The 15,500-nt window shown below is 59.3% G+C and overlaps 1 protein-coding gene across 2 annotated transcripts in view; it reads left to right on the forward strand.

The window, feature by feature from the left end:
• Window positions 1-15,500, forward strand: part of INPP5A (inositol polyphosphate-5-phosphatase A) — a 222,500-nt gene that overhangs the window by 150,970 nt on the left and 56,030 nt on the right. For both annotated transcript variants that reach the window (XM_032282053.1, XM_032282052.1), the window contains exons 6-8: window positions 1,272-1,375; window positions 6,251-6,303; window positions 8,189-8,308. In XM_032282053.1, coding sequence (XP_032137944.1) covers window positions 1,272-1,375; window positions 6,251-6,303; window positions 8,189-8,308 — 277 coding nt within the window. The remainder of the gene's footprint in view (window positions 1-1,271; window positions 1,376-6,250; window positions 6,304-8,188; window positions 8,309-15,500) is intronic.

Here is a 15,500-nt window from a genome sequence, read left to right on the forward strand (position 1 = left end):
CAACCAGGGCCAGGTCAGACTGTAGCACCCAGGGCCAAGTCAGACCTTAGCACCCAGGGCTGGACCAGACCATAGGCACCCAGGGCCAGGCCAGGTCACAGCACCTAGGACCAGGCCAGATGACAGCACCCAGGGCTAGGCCAGACCACAGGACCCAGGGTACAAGACTGCAGCACCAGGGCTCCATACTGTAGCATCCAGGGTGCCAGATCGCATCACCCAGGGCCGGGCCACGCCATAGCACCCAGGACCAGGCCAGATAGCAGCATCCAGGGCCAGGCCAGGTCATGGCACTCAGGGTTGGGCAAGACCACAGCACTCTGTTTTTGCCTGGGACTCCTGGCCACCCTAGTGTCGAGCCAGCACCTTGGCCTATGGTGCCACAGTCCTCAGGTTGCCCCCTCTGTCCCTCTTGCTGCAGTTGGGTGGATAACACCCCAGAAACTGTAGGTTGGAGCTCTCTGTGGCTCACAACACACTGCTCCAAAGTGGTCTCCAGGAACCTCCTTGAGACCCAGGAGCGTCACCTCAGTGGCCCAGGAGCCATCCTGTGACATCTTGTAAAGAGGCCAGCAGCCACCTGCCCGCTGTGTCCAGCAGGAGTTTGAGGAATGGACCCTATCCCTGCCATCACCGATCACACCCCACTGTGGGTGTGGAGCTACCTGTCCATTAAAAAGGCCGCAGCCTGGCTGTGAACAACAGTGAGAGCAGCCCTGTCTATGGGGGCCTGTGTCCCTGGGCCTGGGCTATCCATGGGGGCTCCAGGGAGGTGCCATGCAGCCATTGGCAAAGCCCGCCTGGAAGGTGCCCTGCCATGAGCTACCCCTCTGTCCATGGCACATAAACCTCCTCCCTGGAATATGAGTGATGGGGGCTGGAAATGGGAGGAAATCAATGGTATTAAATAAATTCATGCGAAGGTCTGACTGAATGGTAATTCTACAGCCCTCTTAAATATATTCACGGGTTTAAAAGAGGATGCCAATTAGCCCCTGTAAATCTGCAGGCTGGGAGCTCTCAGGGGATAATGGAGTGGAGTGTCAAATTCCAGGTTGTGGAAGAGGAATTTATGAGCCACAGGCTTGGAGCAGTTGCCCGCCTGGGTGTGTCCGGGGTCAGCCCCTCATTCGGGCCTCCTCCTGGGGGCCTCCCTTGCTCCCCATCAAGCTGCACAGGGGCGGGGGTGGGACGGAAACATGCCGTGCTCTAGGCTGGCTGGATGGGGCACAGCGATGGGACAGTCACCTCGTCCTTCTGGTCTCTTCCAGCCAAGAAATATAAAAAGGTCACTGGCAAAGAGATCTACTCCGACACCTTAGAGAGCACGCCCATGCTGGAGAAGGAGAAGTTTCCACAGGACTACTTCCCCGAGGTACGTGGCTAGGCCTTCTCACCAATGTGTTTACTTCCCAGAGCGCGCCAGTCAGAAGTGGCTTTGAACACAATTTCCACATTGCACTGTTGCTGGTCAAGCTGCCTGTTGTTACCTCGGATAACCTGTCTTCCTGGGCGTCCAGACTCCTGTGGTTGGTCTGGGCTGCCTCACGTCAGGGCAGTGAGAATCTAAGGCCTCAGCACCACAATGGTCAGCAAATTCCCGAATCCTCATAACCAGGCGAAAGAAGCTTCCCCAAAAGATGTAGGAAAATCATTCAGCTCCCCTGGCGTGCACCCGGGTCTCCCGCACGCCCGGTTGTGAGAGGGTCGGCTGGTCGGTTGCGTATGCCTGTGGTGTGAGCGTGGGACACGGTCCCGTGTCAGATCAGCCTTGGTGGCTGTGCCAGGCTGTGAGCAGCAGCACCCCAGCGGTTACGCCTGCGCCGCACGGAGAGTGTAGAATCGGGATGTGTGGAAGGCGTTTGTCGTCCCTGCCAGACGCAGTGCTGATAAGGTGTTGGTGTTTCCGTCGGGCGGCCACGCGCTTTTGCCAAACCGTGTGTGTGCAGCTGCTCAGAGTGCACGTGGTCTCCGGAGCACCTCACACGCAGCACTGTGGGCGGCTCCCGGCCGTGCCCTTCGCCATCTGCTGCATCACAGTGGGGCGTGGACACCGTGGCTGGAAGCAGCCACGCGCTGAGGCGGAAGAGCTGGCAGCTGGGCGCAGGTTTGGGTGCGTCCAGGCTGTGATATAGGAGCTCTTTCTGGGGCGTGATGCGCAACCCCAAGAAGGATTGTTCTGCAGCCCTGTCTCCACGAGGGCTGTGCCCGCCGAGGTGGCTACCAAGCTGACTCCCAGCAAGGCCGCAACTTTATTAACTTGCTTTATGGCCCCTACCTTGAGTAAGGGACTGTGGCCGCCCTGTGAGGGATGGGGCACTCCTGTCACCCTGTGGCTCAGCCTCCTCGTCCATCTTTCCTCAGCCAAGGACACCGTGTCAGTGGGCCGGCGCCCCGTCCTTGGTCCTGATTCTGGCACCGCCCGCTCACCTCCCTCCACCCCGGGTGTCTGAGGTTGGACAAGGACACGCAGGAAAGCCCTGTGGCCTTCTCTGTGCATAGTCACGTCCCTGGGCCACAAGAGCCCTCCCTGAAGGGGCTGCCTGTGGTACAGGCCCCTCGGAAGGGCAGGTGGGGCCGTGGTTCCCCTGGAGAGCCTACAAGCTGAACTCTGGGCCTCTCTTGAGCCCACCCAAGGCTCTCATCTCAGAGTGACCAGAGATAGACTCAGGGCCCTGTGTGGGAGACATGGGGGCTGGCAGGGCGTGGGCTGGGCAGGGCCAGGTGCTGCCACCTGATGACATGAGGCAGCTGCTGCAGGTGGCCTGGCCTGGTCCAAGCAGGGGCTTGCGACCCGGCACCTCATCTCGGGACCCATGGGCTACACTGCTGTCCAGGGCTGTGGCTGGACCGGGTGCTGCTGGGCTGTCCCCACCTCACCTGGTGTCCGCGTATTCACTGGGTCCCGTCTACCCTGGGTGGAGTAGGAGAGTCCAGAGGGAGTCCTGTAGCCCCTGGGGATGGGCCGAGGTGTGTCCTGAGGGTCCAGAGGCTGCAGGGGTCAGCCAGGGCGGGAAGCTCAGGAGCAGTGGGTCCTCAGCAAGGAACAGACACTCCAGGGTCTTCCCAGGCAGCCGCGCAGGCCCCTGACCCCTCCATCCCTCAGCGCAGCCCCACCTTGTCCCACCCCGCGCCGCAGCAGCCCTGTGCTCTGGCCAGAGAGACCTCCTTCCGAGGGGTTCCTGCTTGCACCCACACCTCAGGCTTTTCTCCTACACCCAGCAAGTGGGGAGCTGAGGCTGGGGGCCCAGGCTCACGCTGGGCAAGGTCTGGGGTCCTCTGCTGTGACTTTGCCACCCTTTGGAGGGTGGGTGCTCAGGCAGGGGTCTGGGTGTGGCCCCTGGCCTCGGTCCCTGAGGCCAGCACTCTGAGTCCTCTGTGATGCTAGGGGCCTGCTGGCCTGGGTCTGTGGGGGCCATCGCATGGGGAGCTGCCCCTTCCCCCAGGAAGAACAGCCTCAGCCTGGGTTTGCACAGGAACCCCAGCCCTCAGCCTGGGTCCAGGCCTTCCTGCCTGCAATGGACCTGGCTCCAGGACTGCAGTGTTGTGTCTACAGGCAGAGGGGAAGGCACATTCTGGAAAGTGGATGATTCCTGGGAGGAAAAGGCGCCGAGTGTCTGTGTGGACCCGTCTGTCCACTGGGAGAGCAGTGCGTTGCCGTCTGCAGCCTGGTGCTTAGCTGCTCAGCAGAACCTCATGGCTGCCGGTGCCTGGGACAGGGGGCCAGCCTCTGCCCTGGGCAGAGGCCTTGCTGTGGGTCAGGGCAGCCCTGCCACGTCACCGTCTTAGAAATCCTCCCAGGACCCATGTGTCTGCTCTGAGGTAACCTGCAAACGTTCTCAGCTGTTCCCTCTTCTGGTAAATTAACAAAAGGAAACTCTTACTCCAAAAGCTGTAAGCTCCTCAAGTTCAGTCCATAGTGTGGGTTTTTAATCTCACAGAGCCTGTGTGGCACCTGTGTCCCTGCGGGAGGGAGGACGGAGGAGGGAGGGCCGGGAAGACACGGTTGGGCCTGGCAGCCTGGCCGGCCTGCCCCTCCCTCTGGGCCTCTGCGCCCGACCTCTTGCTGTGTTTGAGCACATTTTGGAGGAAGGAACTAGTTTCAGACTGATCTCTTTCTTTTATTACCATCACTTAAGGGTAATCTAAATGTAATTACCTTGATGGGGGCATAATGCAGTCTCAGATAATTACCGTGGCTGCACAGAAACTAACAAAACTTTGTCTGCTGATTTATGGATGCTTTTGGCTTGGTATGAATTTCAAATGATGCCTCTGGGAGCCACACTCCAGATAATGTGAGGCCATTTTTAAAAAGCAGATTTGTGTAGTCGATCAGGGCGGGTCATTTTTTTCCTTTTGCCCGCAGTGAGAAATTGGTTGTTACCATAGATCACAGGGCCGGCTGCAAGCTCTTATGAAAGATGAATTAATTCCGCTAATGCTCTGAGCGGGCCTCCGGCGCGAGGGCTGGGCGGTGATAACCTCCCCGCAGCCTCCTTTTCTCCTCGGCGATTTATGCCGTCTTTTAGTAGATGAAACCGGCTGGGTTCGCTATCCATCTGCCGGCTGAAGGAACCCTATTAACAGGGGCCTGAGAGAGACTTCATGTTGTCGGGTGAAGGATGTGCCCCCACCCCCGTGTGACGTGGGCGTCATTTCTGAGGTGAAAACCTCTCTGGGAGCAGAGGAGCTGATATGGGCCAGGGGGCGGCTGCCTCAGGAGTGCAGAGTTGTGGCCATCCCATCTGCGGGCACCTGAGGTGGCCAGTGACCAGAACGTTCCTGCACACAGCCTGGGGTGAGGAGACCCCCCAGCCCCACCCATTCACTCTCTGCTTCTATTTGCCATGGCCTGAGCAACAAGCGTGTGCATCCCAAAGCTTCTGAGGTCTTCCTGAGTCCTGAGCATGTGAACGGCAGCTGAAACCCCCTTCTCTGCCTCCCCACATTTCCCTGCCCTGCACCGGAGGGTGTTGTGGGGCGTGGGGCGTGGGGCGTGGGGCGTGTTCACCTAGGGCAAGGGTGCTCAGGTGTGCACGTGGGGGCGTGGTCTCTAGGAGGGACCCCTGCACCTGCTGATGACTCTGGGGAGAAGGAGACGGGGCTGTGGGGGCTGCTGTGCTGGAGGGGATGATGGGGAGAAGGGGGTGGGGCTGTGGGGGCCACCGTGCCTTCTGGTGGTTTTTAAGGGTTTCCCAAGATGCCTAGACTGGGAAGCTACCTGTTCTGCATGGCTGTTAAAGTTAATAAAGATAAAATGGAACCTAAAATTCAGTTCTTCAGTCACACACTGAAGAACGTGCTCTGTGGCCACGGTGGCTGGTCACTGCTGTACTGCGTGGCCCCACAGAGCCCTGCTCTGTTGGGAGGTGGGAGGGCCTCCCTGCCATTCTCCAGGGGAGCCCTGCCACCTCCTAAAGAACCCACCTCTTTGAACTCTCATGCTGGTGACTGTTTCACCTTGAATTTGGAGGGCACTTTCGGACCAGAGCTCAGGCCCCACCATCTGTGGCTCTGCTGGGTGGGCGAGGCATCAGTGAGAGGCATCGGAGGGTGGTGGGCATCAGTGGGGAGAGGCATCAGTGGGCGGTGGGCATCAGTGGGGGGAGGCATTGGGGGGTGGTGGGCGTCAGTAGGGGGTGGCATCGGGGGTGCTGGGCATCAGTGGGGGAGAGGCATTAGAGGGTGGTAGGCCTCAGTAGGGGGTGGCATCGGGGGGTGGTGGGCATCAGTGGGTGAGAGGCGTTGGTGGTAGGCATCGTGGAGAGGCCACACACACCATTGGGGTGGGCAGCTCACCTGCTGTCCAGGACGCCTGGCTGGGAGTGGCTGCTCGGGTCTTTCCTGGGGTCCAGCCGAGGGTGGCCCCGTGTGTCTCAAGCTCCCTGGCCATGGGTAGCACTGCTCAGCGAGTGTCTGTGGTGACAGTGACTTCCCTGCAGCTGCTCTCACATGGGGGCATGGGGCTCACAGGCAGCAGGCTGGTGCATTTCTTGTTTCTTTGCATCTTTCCCTCCCTCCCTCCCGCCTCTGAGCATCAGCAGCTCCTGTAGGCGCCTCTGTGCCAAGCCCCACTTGAGGAGAGGTGCGCAGCTCCGTTCTTTTCAGCGGGACGCCATCGGTGCTGAAACAGCACTGCTGTTTTCACGGTTGGAAAGCATCTCCTGTGTCCTGTAAATATGTGGGACCTACACGTTGCTCCTGCCCACTTACTCCAGCTTATTTCTGTGACGTGTTTATTTTTCAGTGCAAATGGTCAAGAAAAGGCTTCATCCGGACGAGGTGGTGCATTGTAGACTGGTACGTGCTGTCTGTCTGTGCTGTGTCAATTTCCATGTTTCTTACCCTTTGTATGTTGCTCAACTGGCATGTTGCACACACCTGATTGGAGAATCTACTGACTTTGCACAAGGAACCCCAGCTGCCCGGCCCCCACCTGCCACTCTGGCCTTTTCTGTTCACGATGATGTGTTCGGAGCATTGCCACCATTCCATGTAAGTCAAACACCTGGGTGCCCAGTGCCAGTGCAGACACAGTGAACAGACCTGGCCCCTCCCTGCAGCCAGAGAGTTCCGCTGGCCAGACCCCGCAGCGCACACAGGGAAGTCAGCAGGGAGGACTCCTGGCACTGGCCCCGTGGCTGCCGAGTGAGACGACTAAGAGCCGCCTGGCAGCCTGCTTCACCGGCAGGCTGAGCACACGGCGGAGCCTGCGTTTCATCCAAGGACCCTCTGGCGTGGCCTTTCTGTCGTGAACGTGTTCTCAATGGTGCTGTCCCAGCTTTTCTGCCTGATGAAGTCAGAAAACTGTCACCTGTTTTCCTACGGTGGCTTCCAGGTGGCCCCTGACCTGTCCCTCGAGCAATCACACCTCATTTGAATGCTGCTTTTATTTTCCTCTTATGAGTTTCCAAAACTTCGCTGCTTGATTATCTGCTGCATATAACAGATCACCCCACACTTAGCAGCTTTAAAAAGCAAGCACGAGGTCATGGCTGTGGCTCAGAATCCAGGAGTGGCTTTTCTGGGGTTCCGGCCCAGTTCACCTTGGGGCTTCCAGAGGACTCGAGCTGTGGGTGGGGGTTTCTGCTCCTCCCCCTCAGGCCTCTCCCTGGGGCTGCTCAGGGCAGGATGTCCCCAGGAGGAGCAGGAGAGCCAGAGTCCAGAGAATGAAGGGGAGGGAGAGGGGGAGGAGGGCAGAGGGGGAGGGGCAGAGAGAAGGAGAAGGGGAATGGGGCGGGACAGAGAGAAGGGGAGGGGGAAGAAAGGAGGGAGAAGGGAGAGGAGAGAAAGAGGAAGAGGAGGGAGGGGCAGGAGAGAGGGAGCTGAAGAGCTGCGGTCCCTGTCACCCCAGGCACTGCAGGCTACAGGCCACCCTTGGCTGTTGGCCACACGGAATGGCCTTGGCGTGGTGTGGGGGCACATGGGGCACGTTCACCTGGCAGGCGTCACTGGGGTCATTGTGGCAGCTGGACCACAGGCTGAAGGAGGGCGGGCAAGGCTGCCTGCACACGCTCATTCCTTGCACCTCCTGCAAGGGAGACAGGGCTGGGTCTTAGAGCCTGTGGCAGGCGTGCGGGCAGTGAGGCTTTGTGGGACAGCGTCCAGACCATGCCGAGCCCTGCGCTGACCTCCCCATCACGTCCCTACTAGCCAGAGGTGCCAAGGCTCCCCTGCAGTGTGACAGAGGCTCAGGCCTTGATCAGGCCTTGGAGTCCGTGTGCTGGAGGCCAACAGCCAGGCCCACGAAGCTTGCCAAGACTCTTCCCTTTGGGAGCACAATGAAGCACTCTTCTCGCCTGTCTCTGTGCCCCTACCTGCCTTACAGGGTCCCCGATGGGTGCAGCCGGCAGCCTTGGGCGGCTGAGGCTGAGGCTGAGGGGTGGCCCCTCTTCTTAGTTTAGCCATCGGGGAGAGTTTCCACAGCCGCCTGTAACTTCTTCTCTAAAGAAAAGTAGCTCACTCTTTAGTTGGCCAGAGTAAGTGCACACGTGAAGACGTATTCAGACTTCACTGGAGTTTCCTGTCCTCTGGCCTTGTCAGCAGACAGGCGGGTGGACAGGCACCAGGCCTCGGGTGCTCCCCACGGAGGCGCAGGTCCCATGCCCCGGGGTTCCTTGGGAGAACGAGGTGTGACCCGGAGCCCCAGCCCTTGGTGACGTGTCCTTTTCTCTTTTGGTTGTAGTGCCTTTGACTTGGTGAATATCCATCTTTTCCATGATGCTTCCAATCTGGTTGCTTGGGAAACAAGCCCTTCTGTGTACTCAGGCATCCGGCACAAGGCACTGGGCTACGTGCTGGACAGGTAGGTGTGGGCGGGGAGGTAGGCGTGGGAGTGGGTGGGGAGGTAGGCGTGGGTGGGGAGGCAGGTGTGGGCAGGCAGGTAAGTGCTGGGCAGGTGTAGGTGTCGGTGGGCAGGTAGGTGTGCTGGGCAGGTGTAGGTGTGGGTGGAGAGGTGGGGTGGGTGGGCAGGTGTAAGTGTGGGTGCAGAGGTGGGGTGCTGGGCAGGTGTAGGTGTGGGTGGAGAGGTAGGTGTGGGTGGGCAGGTGTAGGTGTGGGTGTGGGTGCAGAGGTGGGGTGCTGGGCAGGTGTAGGTGAGGGAGGAGAGGCCGGGGTGGGTGGGTAGGTAGGTGGCTGGGCATGTCAGTGTGTCTGGCCACTGGGAAAGGCTGTGCCTGCTCTGGGAGCCACACTCTGCTCTGTGCTTGACAGTTTGCTCGTAGCCCTTACTGGAGTTGCCCCCTGGAGGTGGCAGAGCCCTTAGCCCCCTCCAGTCTGGAGCCATGCCCTCACCATGGACTTGGATGGGGATGGCTTTACTTTCTCTCTGACTTTTTGTGGGAAGGATAAGAAAACAGTGCCAGGGGTGCTGTGGTGGGAGGTGAACAGGACATTGAAGTCAGTGGGAGCCTGGGGGCCACCTCCACCTGCGCCTGGGCCCCTCTCGCCCAGTGCTGCAGGCAGCTCCGCCGGTGGTGCCGTGGAGATGGCGGCTGTCAGTGGGAAGCAGGGGTGCCCCCATTGGTGGGATGTGTCTGATCTTGGGACCAGTGTCCCTCTCCGTCTACAGCTGGGCCTTCCGCTGCAGCTCAGGCCAGGCAGCCAGGGTTTACCCTCTGCTCATTCCAGGCGGCACTCACATGGAAACCTCCCCAGCATCTCCGTGGTGACAGGACAGTGCTTCATCAGCCTGGGCTTGCAGTAGCCACAACTAGAGGCCTGAGCCTGGCAGTTCTGTCCCAGGATGGTCCCTGGTTTCCACCTGAACCCCATTCTGCTCCATAGAGGGCCCCCAGCCTGAGCCCCTGCCCGGCCTCCATGCGTGCTCAATGCTGAGCTGCACTCCCGAGTATGTGCGAGGGCCTGGTGCGGCCCTGACCTCGCCTGCCTTCCAGCTGCTGGCCTCTTCCTGGCCTCCTCAGACCCTGATCTTTCTATTCCTGGCGCTGGTTCCCTCCCACCCACACCTGCCTCACCCTGGGCATGTGCCAAGCAGAAGGACTGAGTCATTCCCAGACCACCACTGTCCCTAGGGCAGTCACAACTGCCTGGAGCTGTGCAGGCAGAGGCAGAGGGTGGGGGGCACTGAGGTCTGGACCCAGAGTGGGAGGAGGCTGGGCAGGACCTGACACCCTCTGAGCCTCTGGGAGGGTTCCTGGGGAAGACAGTGGGAGGAGCAGTCTATGTGGAGGGGAATGTGGGTGGGGCCCCTGCCCCTGTGTTGTGGGTGGTGTGTGACCAGCACCATCAGATTCTCAGGGGGCAGGAGAGACAACCCCTGAGGATTGTGTGGAGTACCTACATTTCCACCCAAACAAGACCCGTGTCCTGAGGGTCCCTGAGGCAGGTGGGGTCATGAAGGAGAACAGCAGCCAGGGGGTCCCCGCTTCCTAACAGCGCCTCATAAGGATAGTGAGTGTGCCTGTGTGTGCCTGTGCATGCATGTGTGTCTGAGTGTGCACACAGGTGTGGATGTATGTGCATCATGTGTATATGTGTACAGGTGTGTGTGCATGTGCATGCAGTTATTCACGTGCACACATAAGTACATGCATGTGAACATATGTACATCTGCATGTGGGGGTTGTGTGAAGGTGGGTGTGCATGCACCTGCACTTGTGTGTGTTCATATGTGGGTGTGTGCATTTATGTATGTGGGGGTGCATGTGTGTACACTTTTGTGGGTGTGTTTGTACATGTGGGTGCATGTGGGTACATGTGTGGCGTGGGTGTGTGGGTGCATGTCTGTATGTCTGTATTTGGGTGTGTGCATGCTTGCAGGGGTGTGTGGGGGCTGCATTGTGTGTGCACACACGTGGGCATGTGAGTGCGCTTGTGTGGGTGCATGTGTGTGTGTGTGGGGGTGTGGGGGTGTGTGTATGTGTGGATGTGGATTATGTGTGGTGTGCACGTGCCTGTGTATATGTGCATGTGTGTGTGGGTATGTGTGTGGGTGCATGTGTGCTAGAGAGTGTGTGCATGCACGCATGTGTGCCTGTGTGGGTGTGTGGAAGGGTGTGTATGCCTGTGGGGGAAGCATGTGCACACAGGTGTGGATGTGTGCAGGTATGTGTGGGTGTGTGCGTGCAGGTGTGGGTGTGTATGCAGTGCATGTGTCACGGGTGGGTGTGTGTGCATGTATGTGTGCAGGTGTGGGTGTACACACGGGTGTGGATGTATGTGCATCACGTGTATATGTGTACGGGTGTGTGTGCATGTGTGTGTGCAGGTGTGGGTGTACACACGGGTGTGGATGTATGTGCATCACGTGTATATGTGTACAGGTGTGTATGCATGTGTGTGTGCAGGTGTGGGTGTACACACTGGTGTGAATGTATGTATGTGCATCACGTGTATATGTGTACAGGTGTGTGTGCAGGTGTGTGTGCAGGTGTGGGTGTACACACGGGTGTGGATGTATGTGCATCACGTGTATACGTGTACAGGTGTGTGTGCATGTGTGTGTGTACACATGGGTGTGGATGTATGTGCATCACGTGTATATGTGTACGGGTGTGTGTGCATGTGCACCTGTTATAGCTCAGCACTGTACATCCTGAGGATGGGCTGGAAGGCAGGATTCTCCAGGGCGTGCTGCTCCTGAGCGCTGGCTCCCTCTGCTGCTGTGGTGAGCATGGCCTGCATGGCTCTGCGCTTGCCGCCGTCACCATCCTCCGGATTGCCCATGGGGCTCTGTGGGGAGTCTGGAGTGGGCTCCCGTCCCTGTGCTGTTGTGAACAGGTACATGGCCTTGGTTCTCCCCCGCGTCCGGCCCCTGCTGAGGGCCCCTAGGCGTGGTCCCTTATACTCCTCTGACCGCTCCTGACCTCTGTCTCCAGAGTGATGGTGCCCTGGTTCCCTGCCACCAGCCTGGTCCTGGAAGAGGCGCCGCAAATGTGGGGCCTGGGTGCTGCTGTGCTCATGGCCACCCCGATGCACAGTCACACCCCCGGCAGGGGGCCTCTCTGGCCTCCTGGGCACCTCCAGAGCTGGCACTGACACTGAGGCAGGAACAGGTCTGAGCCTAAGGACTGCACTCGTGACTGCCCGCTGTGGGGAAGCAGCACAGGTCGGGGATGGTGCCTGGGGCTTTGTCAGAGACACAGTGACTGATGACTGCCTGGGCCCTGGGCACCCTCCCTGGACAATGTGTTAGTCGCCCAGGGAGGAGGGCCTCACCCGAAGGAGTAGCGCGGTTCCTCCTGCCTGATCAGCCCTGGGCTTCCAGGCACCAAGCTTCTCAGGGACCTCCCACAGAGCCCAGGAGCGGGGAGGGCCCTGCTGTGTCTGCCGTTGGGCCTCAGTGACAGTGGTTAGGCTGTCGGTGTGGCGTGGCATTACAATGTGTCATTGCCCCTAGCTGCTGTGGCTGCGCGGCCTCGAGAAAGCAGCCTTTGGGCTTTCAGGCCACTTTTCTGCATCTCTGCATTCCCATGAATGGCTGCTGTGGCGAGCTCAGCCAGCCAGATCCGGACCTCCGCCGCGCGGGGCGGGCCGGCCAGCACAAAGGGCGGCTCTGTCAGAGTCGGGAACAATGGGCTGCCCTTTCACCGCGGCTGCTAACCTCTTGGCAGCCACCAGCAGACCGCATTCTGCTGTGCGGATCGGGCTGGACAATGCCTCATGGCCTCTGAATGGTCGCTGCCACCAACAGGGCCCCATTCAGGGCGTTGGGAACCGGGCACGCAATTGTCTGCCCGCAGGGAGACAGTGAGGACGTTCCTGTGGCCTCTTCCTGGTTTAATCTCCACGAGCGCCTTCCCAGGTCCCTGTTGTAGGCCTGCGCCAGGCCCAGGAGGTGGCGGGTCCCAGCCCTGGAGGACGTCGCCGCCCAGTTAAAACCAGAGGCACCAGTAGGAGCTTCGCACCTTTCCTCTAACCCTAAAAGCATTCCAGAGTAGGCCGTGATCTTGAAACAACTGAGATGCAAACTGAGTTCAAGTCTCAGAAGCCCCAGGGCGAGTGCTGCGGGGCACCTGCCACCAGGGCTGTCACCTCTCGGGGCTCAGCCAGACTCCTTATCACAGATGCGAACCTTTACCTTTTTGTGTGATTTTTGAAATTGTTGCTGTCAGCCTCTTGTTATGAGAAGACAGATCCCTAATGAGTGAAGAGTGCCAGGCTCTGGGCAGGTGTCGGCAGCATCTGTGCTGGGCTGGGGTCCTGGACCCTGGGTGAGGCCAGATCGTGCACACCCTGTGTGGCTCCGGGAGGTGACAGGCGCTCAGCCCGCGTTGGGGACAGCCCCGGTCCCTCTTCCGGACACGCAGGTCAGCCCTTGCGGGGGACCTGGGGGCTGAGCCAAGGGTGCACACCAGCCTTCCTAGGCACCATCCACTGAGGCGTCCCGACACCTTCCTGAGCTTTCAGCCGGGAAGGAGATTTTCCCATAAGTGATGGGAATCTTTGTCTCCCCTCTGAAACGTGGCCTGGCCTAGTTCAACAGAAACATTTTACATTACAACTGTGAAATCTTGGCATAAAGCACCCCTTTGTCCCCCCATTATTTTCTCACAAATACAGTCCATTGTCGTGGCGCTGAAGTTAATTTGATCAACATTGGGACATTTAACTTTTATGTCCAGTCAAAGGAGTTGTTTCATGCTCATTTTGGGCATTCAAAGGAAATGGTTGCCAGAAAAATAATGTTCTTCTGAACAATTCCAAGCAATTAGTTTCCCAGGGAGAGGCGATGTGGTGCCCGCGCCCCCAGCCCCGCTTTGTGGCTTTATGGAGGGCCATCAGTTAGCTGTCAGCCACTCAAAGAGCCCCCAGCCTAAATGTTTCTCTTTAGACGTTCCCAGAACTTGCCTTGCTGTGCAGCCAGCAAAGAAAAGCCGCTGCGTCTCCAGGCAAAGGCAGAGTGGGCGCTAAAGATCTGGGTCACCCTGAGCGTTCCCGGCCACAGGGCTGGTTCTCGCGCTCCTCACGCTCCTGCTGGCCTTGGAGAGCAGCTCGCAGGTTCTTGCTGGTTGTGTGCTCGTCGGGATCTGACTCCCTCAGACCCAGAGGCCTGAGGACGGCCGAGGTCATGTGTCTGTGGAGCCCACCGGGCACCTCGTGACGTTCCCTGCACACCCGAGACTGCCAGCAGCACCGGCCTCTGCCCTCTGCTGTTTCCGCTGCTGCAAAGCCGGTGGTCTCTGTCCAGCATTAGCCTCTCCAGGGTGTGGTCAGCCCAGCTGCTTCCCGGCAGGAGGGGTTCCTTGTGCCTGTGCCTCAGCGGATGCATGGACTGCAATCTTTATTTTGTTGAACACAGAGTCAAACGCCCAGAAAGGCAACACCACTGTGCAGACGCAGGGGCAGTGCTGGCACCCAGCCACACACCCTGCACGTTCTCCAAGTGTGTCCTTTCCTTAGGAAAAAAACCACGTGGACCCGCAGGTGCCCTGCCCTCCGTCCTGAACCCCACCCTGGTCCCAGCACCATTCCGAATTCAGGTGCCCTGCCCTCCATCCTGAACCCCACCCTGGTCCCAGCACCAGCCCGAATTCAGGTGCCCTGCCCTCCGTCCTGAACCCCACCCTGGTCCTCAGCACCAGCCCGAATTCAGGTGCCCTGCCCTCCATCCTGAACCCCACCCTGGTCCCAGCACCAGCCCAAATTTAGCACCTGTCGCTTCCTTCCAGCTTTCTGGCCTCTTGTTACACAGGCACGGGTGTTTCTGTACTTTTACTATGTGCCAGCATGGAGGCAGGCTCCGGCACTGCCATGACACTCGTGTGCGGTTTAGGTCTTTACACGTGTCGCGCCCATGAGCACCACGTCCAGCACTACATGGACGGAGTCTGCCGGAAGTCTCCATGAGCTCCAGCCACTGTGCTCGGTCCTGGGACCCCCTGCTGGCTGCCTGGAGAGGCTTTGGGTGGTTCCCATCTCTTCACTGGCAGACAGGACAATGTCTTTGCTGGGCTGTGGGGGCTGTGGGGGCTGTGCCTCTTCACCCCCGCCGGTCCTTGCCCACCCGGAACCCCAGCACCAGCACTGGCATCTGAGCTCTTGGTGTTGTGTTTTCTGCCTGGTGGAGAGGAGTGGAGGGGCCCTGGAGGTTGAGGCTTCTGTGCTACACCCGTGTTTGTGGTTTATGGTGATGTCCGAGCAGTTTGAGAGGGTGAGTCTCAGTGAGAAGAAGAGGGAAATGGTGGTGTTCTGATGCTCTGTGAGAGCACAGGAGCAGCCCTCCCACTGCCACGGCACCTGGGGCTCGTCGCACAGATCTGCCCAGGAACACCTGATGTGGGGACGGACTCAGAGGAAGTGTGGGCTCTGAAAGGGGCCGAGCACTGGGAAGGCACATGCCGCTGGGGCCAGGGTGACCCCCGCCCCAAGAGGCTGAGGCCTGGGGCCTGTGTGAGCCCCAGCTGCTGTGACAAATCTCCATTGCAGGGGCTTCACAGCAAACCTTATTTCTCAGTCTGAGGTTCTGGTGATGGCTCTTTCCTGGCTCGCAGACCACAGCCTCCTCATTGCGTCCTCACGAGGGAGAGTGGGGGTGAGTTTTTGGTGTCTTGCTCTTTTACAAGGACACCCTTCCTCTTGGATCAGAGCCCCGCCTCCCTCCCCCACCCCTAAGACCTCAGGTGCTGGCCCCTAAAGGGTTGGAGTTCTGAGGCTGGGACTCACTGGGTGGAGAAATCAGGGAGCCTTTGGGGGCAGCACTGGGGATCAGTGGTTGGTCAAGGAGGTTCCCCAAGCACAGCGGGTGCTGTAACTCTACCAGTATGCAGCCGAGCCACCCCAGACATTTTGGGGGCTCTGCTAACCCTGAGACTGGCCCTTCTGCTTCAGCATACCCGCCATCCGCCTGGGTTCTGCCTGGGCGCACCTTGGGCAGCCGTCTTGCCAGGTTCTGTGGTGCTGGGTTCTGCCTGGGAGCAGCTTAGGCAGCTGTCATGCCCAGCTCTGTGGTGCTGGGTTCTGTGGTGCTGGGTTCTGCCTGGGCACGCCTTAGATGGCTGTCTTGCCGGCTTCTGTGGTGCTGGGTTCTGCCTGGG

Source organism: Sapajus apella, unplaced genomic scaffold (genome assembly GCF_009761245.1).
Source record: "Sapajus apella isolate SASKATOON/1434 unplaced genomic scaffold, GSC_monkey_1.0 scaffold13, whole genome shotgun sequence".
In the NCBI taxonomy this organism is placed as follows: domain Eukaryota; kingdom Metazoa; phylum Chordata; class Mammalia; order Primates; family Cebidae; genus Sapajus; species Sapajus apella.